Genomic DNA, 11239 nt, shown 5'->3' with positions numbered 1-11239 from the left:
AGTCGTAAATTCTTGTGGCTTGGTTCATGGAGCTTATGTCTTCAAAACATTTTTTCTCCCATCAACACTTCAAAATCTAACTTCTCCAGCAGGGAGAGAGGTAATTATAGGTGGTCCATGAAGCCTCAAAACTCATCTTTGAAAAAAGCTGCATCTAAGAGTAACAGCTGCTTCTCACAGGAGGGGGAAAAAAAACCCAAACAAAAAACCTCTCACTTCTGGACTAGTGAGGCTTTCAGTGGCATCTGAGGGGTCTGTGATCAATAGGCATGGGAAACATCTCCTTTTGGGGTGATCTGAACAACTCCTGCAGCAACACAGGCAACAGCTGCTACTGAAAACGCATGAGTTCAACTTCACCTCCAAGAGCAGGCAGCTGATTTCTACATTGTCTACCCGTGATCTACGCTGTGATCTGTGCTGTGGGCTCACAGGCAACACTGCTGTCATCTATGTCATCCTCAGGCCCCCAAGATGAAAACTGTGACCAACATGTTCATCCTGAACCTCGCTATCGCCGATGACTTATTCACGCTTGTCTTGCCCATCAATATGTGGAGCACCTCCTCCGCTACTGGCCCTTCGGAGAAATCCTCTGCAAGGTCATCTTGTCCATAGATCACTACAACATCTTCTCCAGCATTTATTTCCTGACAGTCATGAGCATAGACAGGTACCTGGTGGTACTGCTCTACGGTCAGGTCCAAGAGGAATGCCCCACCGCACGTACCGAGCAGCCAGGATCGTCGCCTGTGCATCTGGATCCTGGTCACCATCATAGTTCTCCCTTTCATCATTTTTGCCAATGTCTACACTGACGACCTGGAGATCAAGAGTTTGGTCTCAATTTCCCCAAGCCGAGAGGTTGGTTCCAAGCCGCAGGATTACACCCTCATCCTTGGCTTTGCCATTCCGGTATCCACATCTGCATCCTCTACACCATGATCTCTACAAGCTGAGGAACATGCATTGAACTCCAATGCCAGCCCTGGACAAAGCCAAGAGGAAAGTCACCATTATGGTCTTCATTTCTGGCTGTTCCTCTTCTGTTGGCTCCCTTCCACTTGGCCACCATCGTGGCTTTGACCACTGACTTACCCCATTCCATGGTCATTGGATATCTACTTCATCACCAGCCTAAGCTATGCAACTCATGCTTGAATCCTTTCTTGTACGCTTTCCTGGATGACAGTTTTCGGAAAAAGCTTCCGGAAGTTGCTGGAATGCAGAACTCTTGAACAGGGTTTGGGGCTGGCCGGTCCCTTGCCTTCCAGGGCTTTTCAGGGGCTAATTTGCAGACTGAAGGGGCAACCAATGAATGCACAATGTCCTTCCTTTCATTTACATGTGATGTGTGGTCTGTTTATACCTCATCAGCAACAGGGTTTGTCCTGCTCACTTGCAACTCTTGTATTCACCTCTTTGCTCCTACCAACTTCTCAGAGTTGCATTTTATGTCTTGATTTTTAATTTCACCCTCTGAATTATTAAGGGACAGAACGTTTCCTTTTCAGGAGTATGCCCTCTGCCACAGAGTGGTCCTTTATTGCCATCTGCTGTACAGCACAGACAGGCTGGAGACCAATTTACAGAGTAGTGCAAGCTCAGTTCTTTATCACTGTGTTATTAGGGATGATTGTTTAATGGAGCAGAGCTAATGAGCACTTTCAGTGAAACATCAATAAAACAGAAGATGAGTATTTGGAAACAGAAAAGAAACTATTTTCATGTTCATTTGTGTTCCTGTGTGTTTATGGTTGCTTTTGATATTGAAGGAGTCCATCTTCCACCCCCACCACAAATTTCCTCTTTTCTGACTTGTGAAATTTAGACCAAAGGAAGATTTGAGTCTAAAAAATACTGCTAAACAGCACACCATACAAATACTATGACAACTGTGAGAATTTGTGTTAGAAATTATTTTGAATTAGTTGTTCCTGTTAAGTGTCAAATACATATATATTTAAGAGTAAGTAATGAAATAAACCTCATGGGGGAGAAAAAGAGACTGATCCTTCTTTCACAAGAGAAAATTTATGCTACTTGTGCCGTGTCTTTGCTATATATATTGCATCTTGCCTATTATAAAATAAAATGCAGTAGGTTTCTAACAAAATTAAGGTGTTTTCTAAGCCATAAGAAAAACTCTATTGAGCACTGTAGATATAAAGTCCCTTCTTTCACAGATAAACAGTCAAAATACTTGAACAGAACCAGGACTTGACTAGGAGAGTCTGAAGATCAGAAATTCCCTACTGAAAGCTTGGAAACCTCATTCTCACACTCTTTAACCATGCAAAGTTTGTATGTTACTGGTTTTAGGAAGGCTGTTTATCTATAATATTTCTTGCAAGATTTGCCCAATCACAGGTACCAAGCTCCATTCTTACCGTCCAAATTCCCCCCAGGAAAGTGCAGGACAGGTAACACGAGAGAGATTGCAGTTCTCAGCTTAAAAGTGATCTCAGAGCAATGGGTGAGTGTCAGTGGAGACCTCAGGTGAGACAGCTCAGGGCACTGCATTGCCCTGAGCACCCCAACACCATAATTGACATCCCTCAATGCCATTTCATTGATAGGAAAACTACAAACAGATGTGTGGATACAAGATCACTCTGTTGCCTTTCTCCATATTAAAGGTGCTAATGTGGAGGGCAATGAAGGAGAACACATTCTTCAGGTAAAACTTCTCGAGGAGTTTGCTTTAGGCGTGGTTGCCACCTGCTGGCAATGGGCTTTCCAGGTGGAAAATCTGGGTGAGAAAACTGACTCAGATTATGTCACCTCTCACACAAGCTGCCTAATCAGCTGAAACATCCCTGTTCACTGAGGCTCTAGGAAAGGCAATATATTTTATTACATGGAAAAACTACTGTATTTTTTTGGATGGAAAGGATCTTTTCAGCATGAGTTACCCACTTTCTGATACTACAAGGATATTGCTGGAGCTTTTCCGTTAAATCCACAAGACATGACAGTGGCAAAATTACATCAGAATCAGAATTGCATGGCTCAGGCAGGGTCAAATTTCCCAGCACAGTGTCCACTTGGGTTTGAAGGTCTCCAAGGATGGATATGCCGCAGCTACTGTGGATAAACTGTTCCCGTACTTCAGCGCTCAACAGTGAATTCCTTCCTGTGATTTAATGGAATTTTCCACATTTCGTTTGTGCCTCCGTCCTGGACATCACTGAGGGAGCGTCTGGTTCCCTCTTCTCGGAACCCCTCCACGGGCACTTACAGACATCGCTTGTATCCCCTGGGAATTCCTCTCCGAGCATGAGCAGCCCAATCTCACCCGCTCCTTATGGCAGCGTCCTGCTGCATCCACGATGTTCTCCACGTGTCAAACACGTCACACGAGCCTTGTCCCCTCGTGGGTGCCACGGCTCCGAGGGGAGAGGAGGGTTGGCAGTGGCCGAGGTCTCCGCGGGGCTCAGGAGAGGCTGCAGCCCCCGCGGAGCCCCGAGCGGCCGCTGCGGTTCAGCCCGGCGGCGCTGAGCGGCACTCTCCGCTTTCAGCTCGGCATCATCGCAGCATCTCCCGCAGCCCTGCTCAGCCTCGACACACAGCCTGGCGCCCTGCTCCTGCCGGGAGCCGGCAAATTCGGCATCCTGTGCCCGGGCAGACCCTCGGAGCACAGCACCCGAAGCCCTGCTGCTTCTTGCTCCTTGTGGGAGAGCAGAAAACACCTCAAGGAGATGCTTGGCCACTCTCAGCCCAAGATCCCCGCAGGAACCCAGCACGCCAGCTCGTTCCTTTGAATTTCCTCCCACTGCTGGGGCTGGCTTGTCACACCAGCCCACATCAGCTTGCATCTTGAAGACTGGAAGCGGGGAAATAAAACCCCATAACGACTCAGGGAATAATCCTCTCCTAAAGCAAGCATCCCCTCTGGGGTCTGCAGGGTCGCAGGATGCTGAATTAGGAGCCCTCCAGGGTTCCCATCCTCCTCCTAACCCCTTCCCAGGCAGCCATGCACTGAGCAGGGAAGTCAGCTCAGGCCTCAAAGCCGGGGAAATTTCCTTCGGGACAGTGTGGGGTGTGTTAATGGGTGCAAAGGCGCGGCACACGGCTCCCAGCAGGAGCTGAAGCCTTTCCCCTTTGCTCCTGACCACTGCAGCGGCAGGTTCCTGCTCCGGGGAGAGCGCCTTCCTCCTTCTGTCACACCCGTGAGGACACAGCCCTGGAGGACTCTGCTCCATCATCCCTGGGAGCCATTTCCTCCCCCAGAACAGGAATCAGGGCTCATATTCCCACGCTGCAGGCTTTCAACGCAGGCATCTGAGCTAAGGCGGGGGCTCGGAAGCAGTTGTTGCTTTTTAAGTCTTCGTGCTGCAGCAATATTGGCTATTTGGATCAATTGTCCTCATCTGAGCTGTGCTGCAGCTTGTTCTCCCGGGAAGCTCTAATCCCCTGGCGCTCAACACGTGTCACACTGCCTCCCTAAGGCTGGTCACGATTTTTGGGTGAGAAAAGAAATAATAGCCCGCTGAGAGCTGAAGGCCTGGCTCTCAGAAGCGTCTTTATGTGAGAAAAAGATGAAAATAAAAATTAAACGTGGATAAGCAAAAACTTGGGCTATAGAAGATGAGAAGCAGAAGGATCTCCAGAAGATACTGTTCAAATCAATCCAAAAAAGAGAATTTGTTCCTTCTCTTTACAGCCTGACATCTGTAGCACTCACCTTGTTTCCTCGGGATTGCGGGGAGCCCCTGGGTGCTGATGAGCCACTGATGCTCCCACCAGAAATCCAAGGAAATGGTCACCCTCTGGCTTTACTTGCCAATTCTGGGAGAAACAAGCCCAGTTTGGTGGCTTCAGAGGGTCTCAGCACATCAAGGTTTGACATTCCCACCTGAATGAAGGAATTCCCACCTGAAGGGAAACGGATTTCCCAGGCTGGATTCCCTCTCACAGTGAGTCTGGAGGTCACCTGAGGATCCTCTGTGGGCTTTGGACATGGCCCTGGAGCTCTCTGTCCCGTCCAGAGCACAGTGTGTGGGTCTTGCCCATCCACGCCACCACTGCAGCTGAGGTTGTGCCTAGAGGCAGTTTTGGGGTGATAAACTCTTGTTCTATGGCAGCTCTGAGGCCTCCAAAGGAACTCCAGGCTTGTCATCATCAAGTGACAGGATGAGAGGAAACAGCCTCAAGTTGTGCCAGGGGAGGTTTAATTAAGTATTAGGAAATTTTTTTTTTCACCAAAGAGGTGGTCAAGCCCTGGAAAAGGCTTCCTGGGGAAGTGGTGGGAGCCACCATCCCTGGAAGTGTTCAAAAAACCTGTTGCATGTGGCATTTCATGGTTTAGTGGTGAACGTGGTGGTGTGGAGAACGTGATGGTGTGGCCAAGTTGATAGATGGACTCCCTAAGCTTCTCTAAACTTAATGATTCCATGATTCTATGATATCAGACATCCTCTCAAAAAAAAAAAAATCTTTCCAAAAAACCACCTATTGAAAAGCCACAAGCCACATTTCCCTCCCTCCTCCTCTTTTTGGCTGGAAGCGAGGAAGAGGAGTTAATTTAAAGGCAAAGGCCAAGAATAGTGACAGTAAATATTGCCATGAGTCCTTGTTGGCATTTGTGTTTGGTAAGTGAAGATGCAGAGGGAAGGATCAAAGCTGCCTGAATGGCTTTTAATTACAAGCCTCAATTGTTCTATTTTCTCTCAGAAAATACTGCAATTATCTAACAAAGCTCTTCAAGTGGAATTAGACACTAGCCCCAGCTTCAAGGGCTGTTCAGAGGCTATTTTCTCTTTTAAAAAAGAAGGTAATTTGATGTGTAGATAAAAACCAGGCGCTCTACTCACTGCCTACAGCCAAGCCTGGTGCTTCCTGGGTAAACAGAGGATGGGAAGCTTTCCCCAAGAGGAATGAACAGCCTGGGGTGCACCAAAGGCTGGTTTTGCTCTGCTAAAGCCCCCCACCACAATGTTCCCTAGCTGGATGGGGTAGGGCGCTGGGGTGCTGCCACCAGTGTCCCATGTGGGAAGGGGGAGTTCCCTGTGGGGGTAAAATAAGCTATAGTTTGGCACCAAGACCTTTGTCCCATTTTCAGTTTTCCTGAGATGTGTTTTCTTTCTCTGTCTTTCACAAGGACTTCTGCACATCTCCATCACCTCTCCTTGCTCCAATGCCTCTGTACAGCTCATGCCAGAAGTTAAGATGCCTTGGGAGTTTCTAAAGGTTCAAACCATCCCTTGTACAAGACTCAATAAACCAACTGAATGAGGAAATCAGAGAAATAAGGATTCCGTTTCATAAACTTAACCCTCAAAATGAGATCAGAGACTGGTAATTAACAAAGTCAGATTTCAATGCAATGAAAAATCTCCCCTGAGACCCAGCCTGCTGCTGCTCAGCATTGATGGAAATCTTACGGATGTAATTAAATTTCCCTTATCTGTGTGATGGATGCAGCAGGATCCTTCATGCTGTGGCCACACCCAGCTGAGCTCCTCTATCCACACTGACCAGGAGCTGGGATGTGAAGCTGATGGCCACCATTTCATGATGGATGGGGCTGGTCAGAGCCAACAGCTCACAGAATCACAGAATCACGGAATCACGGAATCACGGAATCACAGAATCACAGAATGGTTTGGTTGGAAGGGACCTTAAAGATCATCCAGTTTCTACCCCTGCCATGGGGGTACCCCATGCCTACCTCCCACTAACCAAGATACTCAAAGCCCCATCCAGCCTGATCTTGAACTCTCCTCCACAGTCCTGGTGGATAGCCCCAGGCAGAAGGGCTCTCTGGCATCTCTGACACGCAGCAGAAAATGAAGCAGTTTTTCAGCCAAGCACACCCAGGTTTAACCCCTGTGCAGATGCCAAAGCAACCACAGGGAGAGCCCTGCTTGGCTTTCCACTGCCACCCTCCCAGTCACCTCTGGAATGCAGGGACAAGGGTAAACACCAGCACCAGGGCTGGGCTCATTTTCTGCCCTTCTGCACTGGGTCCCTGGAGGCAGGTGATTATCTCCAGAAATTTTAATGTCATTAAGGTTGAATAGATGACATTTAAGGTCCCTTCCAGCACAATCCATCCTGTGATTCTATGATTTCCTCTGTGGTTAAGCAAAGCAAGAGCAGTGCAAGGCTGAGATGAAGGAAAGTCCAAAATATGTGAGCAAGTGACCTGTGCATGTGGAGAAGTTGCTATTAATGCCTAACACTGAGCAAACATTAAATAGCCAAATCGCAATACGGGGTTTGTTTCACACAGAGGAAATCAACCTGAAAAGCCATTAATCTTAATTTCATGTTGACTACAGAGCTTCTGTTTTTATTCCTCATCACTGAATGAAATCAGCATGGCATGAGCTTTTCTTGGAGCATTCGCTGCACATGCCAGGCTGGAAACACACAGAGAAACTGATGTTTATTGAATGGACAGAGCCAGCTCAGGCTCTGGCTGGGCTCCTCTCTGTGGCCAGGAAAATGGTGATCTAATGCAGCCAAAACCAGTCCACAGGAAGATGCTGACTCTTCAATGGTTTCCCTGGAAAAATCAAGTTTCCTTCTTGGTTTCTTGAAGGATCATTCTTCATTGCACTACACTGAAAACGTGCTATTTGGCAGTACTGGTGCTGTTGCTGCTCCAGGCTCCAGCCCTTCCTGCCTGGCTTCAGGCCCAGAGGGGAGGGGAGCAGGGATGATCTCCCTGACCACTGCTGGCAGCAGGAGACTCCGCCAGCACTGGAGCTACATCCTCTCTCAGAAATAACACAGGACTGGAGGAAAAACCCCTTTTGCTGCAAGAGTGGGCTGGCTGAAGAGGATATTATTTCCTCTTAGAGGCCCTTCCAGCAGTTCAGCCACAGGAAGACCAAATGCCTGAGAATCCTGCTTGTGGCAAGGGATTGGAACTAGATGATCTTTGGTGTCCCTCCCAACCCAAACCATTCTAGGACTGTGAAATTCTGTGAATCCAAAGATGAGAGATGTTGTAGTGTGGGGTGAAGGTGATCCCAGCTGCGGTTGGATATTCTCGTGCACTTTCTAACCCAGGGACAGTTTGGGGAGTATTGGGGTTGCTGCAGCACAGACCTGGAGATGGGAGAAGGGGCTGTCCCCCAGCACTGTGGAGAGCTGGCATCACTCCTTCCCTGCAGCCAGACAGGATCTCTGCACTGAGGGAGAGAGAGCAAAGTCAGTTTACATGGTTCAGCAGCATCATCGTTGCCAAGATACGAAACCATGTTGCTCTATTTATTGATTATTTCATTCTGTCATGCAATCTATCCAGGCTTCAGAGTGCTGAAAGCAGGAACAAAGGGAGTTCGTGAGCCATGGGGCTCTTTGATTTAACTGCACCCTGTCTAATAGCAATCCCTTTGCTTGGAAAAATCCTAAAACTCCCTCTTTCAAAAGGAGCTATGACCTTGATACTTCTTCCATCACATTTTGAGCAAAGGGTTCATGAATCCCCAGTTGAAATGGGCAATAGGGCAGGAGCATGCAGCCACTGTGGGCCACTCAAAATAGACATGCAGCAGCTCAGACATGACAAGAAGGGGTCCAAAAAAACACTGTGCCAATCGTCCATCAGCATCACACAGCACAGGCTCTACTTTCTTACAGTCCATCTCTCTTCCTCACGCTGCACCAGGACTTTTGGCTTATGGGCTACTCTTCCCACCTTCCATCTCACAGAACCACAGAATTATAGCCTGGTTTGGGTGGGAAAGAATCTTAAAGGATGTTTCATTCTGACTCCCTGCCATGGGCAGACACCTTCCACTAGACCAGGTTTTTTCAACCTGGCCTTGAACATTTCCAGAGCTGGGGCAGCCACATCTTCTCTGGGCAACCTGTGCCAGGGCCTCACCACCCTCACAGGGAAGAATTTCTCCCCACTGTCCAATGTAACCTTGCCTCTGGCAGGTTGAAGCCATTCCCCCTTATCCTGTCACTCCAGACCCTTTTCCAAAGCCCCTCTCCAGCCCTCTGGAGCCTCTTTAGGCACTGGAAGGGGCCCTGAGGTGTCCCCAGAAGCCTTCTCCAGGCTGAACACCCTCAGCTCTCTCAGCCTGTCTCTGTAGCTGAGATGCTCCAGCCCTCAGAGGATATTTGAGGCCTCCTCTGGACTTGCTCCAACAGGTTCTCTTTGTCCCCTTCTCTCCCTTCTTCAGCCTCCCCAAGGAGGACTCACAAGCAGTCCTCACTGCAGAGATGGGACAACTTTCCCTCTTACATCTGTTGCTGCTGGATTCTACCCTCCATCCCTCCCATCTCAGCTCCACGGTTCTCCTCAGCAAAGGAGAAGGCTGGTGAGTAAGATCCGGTCCTTCAGACAGCCCTGGGGAGGGGTTGGGAGGTGAAGATCAGGGGTGAAGATCAATAACCAACTGATTCTGCAGAGTCACAGTGATGCAGCTCTGCTGCCACAGGGATTCACACAGCAAATCCAGCATGAAGCCATGAATGCACAATCAGGGCTGTGTCCGAAGGAGATTCTCCTGTTGAAGGAAGGAGAAATTTGCTTTTGCATAAATAGCCACAAAAATAGCTGAGGGGAAGCACAGCAAAATGAGTGGGAAAGCAAGCTGGAGCTTTTCTGGCAGAGCCTGCTTTGCTGCCAGTCTGAGTCTCTCTTCTGAGAGGATATCAAAGGCTGCAACCACACCAGCTGCTGCTGGAGATCCTTTTCATTTAAAAAAAAAAACCTCCAACTACAGAGAGTAACCACCTTCCCTATAAAGCACTGCAGGGTGAGGGGCATCCTTCTCTGGACATACATGGTTGTACCCAGCAGTGATATTCCAAAGTATCCAGAGAGAGATCGGAGCCCAGTGACAGCTCTTTAAATAGTTAACAAACCTCCCTGGAGGGGAAAAGATAAAAACAACACCACAACTATTTACAGTCTAGCTGTTCATGAAAATCTTGGGTAAACAGACATGGCAACTGCTCAGCATCAGGCTGTCCCTTCATCAGGGCAAGCCTGGAGCTTTGGAGCAGAGGCTCCACAAGGCCCAGCACAGCTCTGAGGGTTTCTCTCACCTGCTGAAGTTGTCTCCAGCCCTGGGGGCCAGAGGTGTTTGGAGCAGGAGAAAGGATTTGTGGCTCCTATGGGCAGTGGGCTTAGGGAGAGGGATTTCAGCTGAATACTCTCCCAGAATAAACACTCCCCCATCTCACCTGCAGCTCAGTAAAGGGTAACCAGCATGTCTCCAGCTCGGCTCTTCCCACAGCATAAAACCATGAACCACAGAATAGCCAGAGCTGGAAGGGACCCACAAGGATCAGAGAGGAACTCCTGGCCTTGCAGACAACACCAAGAGCCCCACTATGTTCCTGAGGGTGTTGTCCATCCAAACCTCAGTGAAAGTGTAAATTCTGCTCCTTATTTTTGCTGTTAGAAGTTGCAATTGGTGGAAGGGGGAGGGGGAGTGTTGTTGGCTGAGGGAGAGGAAGGGAGATCTGGTTCTTGCAAAGCCAGAGATCTGCCCAGATTTACCAAGAGTCAAGGAGCTGCTTGGGGGAGGGCTCAATCTCCAGCTCATCCATTCCTCAGTCTTTTCCAGTACTTAATTTCAGCCAACAGCAGCAGAGAGAATACTTGATACATTAATAAATCCCATAATACTGAATAAAGCACTTTGGTTTATGGTTTTGCTGTAAGAACTCACCCCCGGATACTTATAATTAACTGAACTAGAAGAAAAATAAAGATTTCCTTTTTTTTTTTTTTTTTTTTTTTTTCTCACCAATTTACTTTTTCTTTTTTAAGAAGAAAATCACCACCGCTAATAAAAAAAACCCTCTCCTGATATTTACCTGCTTGGGTAGGAATATTGATCTCTGTGCAGAGAGAAAGCACTTTCCTTATTGCACATCTCACTGGCTGAGCCATCTTTCCTACAGAATATAGTCTTGGCTTAATTTCAGAGCAGTTCTGCAGTTTGTTGTTCTCCCAGATCATGCCTAACCCCATAACCCTTGGGAAATGTGGGGAGAGCCGGTGAGAAGAGGTTTTTTTTCATCCTTCAGCAGACTTCACCTAACAGCAGGCAGCTGCCTGCACTGCTGCCCTGCCTACACATCACAGCTGCCCTTTGCAAGACCCAGGGACTCAATTTTCCAGCATTTTCGCATCTTCTGTTCCTGTGTTAACCATAGACCAAGCTGTCTGTGTAACAAAAATTCACACTGATCTCACTGAAAACGGATGGGCAGAGACATTCCAAATCCGCCCAGTGAACTCTTCCAGATCACCATCCAA

The 11239-nt window shown here is 48.1% G+C and overlaps 1 protein-coding gene across 1 annotated transcript; it reads left to right on the top strand.

Moving 5' to 3' along the window:
• Positions 1–392: 392 nt before the first annotated feature.
• On the top strand, positions 393–3764 carry NPBWR2 (neuropeptides B and W receptor 2; the record flags this gene model as incomplete). Its single annotated transcript, XM_066331060.1, is given in 12 exon segments — positions 393–420; positions 423–461; positions 464–553; positions 556–689; positions 691–711; positions 713–746; positions 749–922; positions 925–942; positions 945–1029; positions 1031–1199; positions 1201–1243; positions 3244–3764. Coding segments are annotated over 12 exon segments (1356 nt in total), but the record flags the coding sequence as incomplete, so codon positions are not given.
• Between the last annotated feature and the right edge of the window lie 7475 nt (positions 3765–11239).

The sequence above is a fragment of the Sylvia atricapilla genome, chromosome 16 (assembly GCF_009819655.1).
Source record: "Sylvia atricapilla isolate bSylAtr1 chromosome 16, bSylAtr1.pri, whole genome shotgun sequence".
NCBI lineage: Eukaryota > Metazoa > Chordata > Aves > Passeriformes > Sylviidae > Sylvia > Sylvia atricapilla.
Note: the sequence above shows the minus strand (reverse complement) of the source record. Positions and strands in the feature narration are given on the sequence as shown.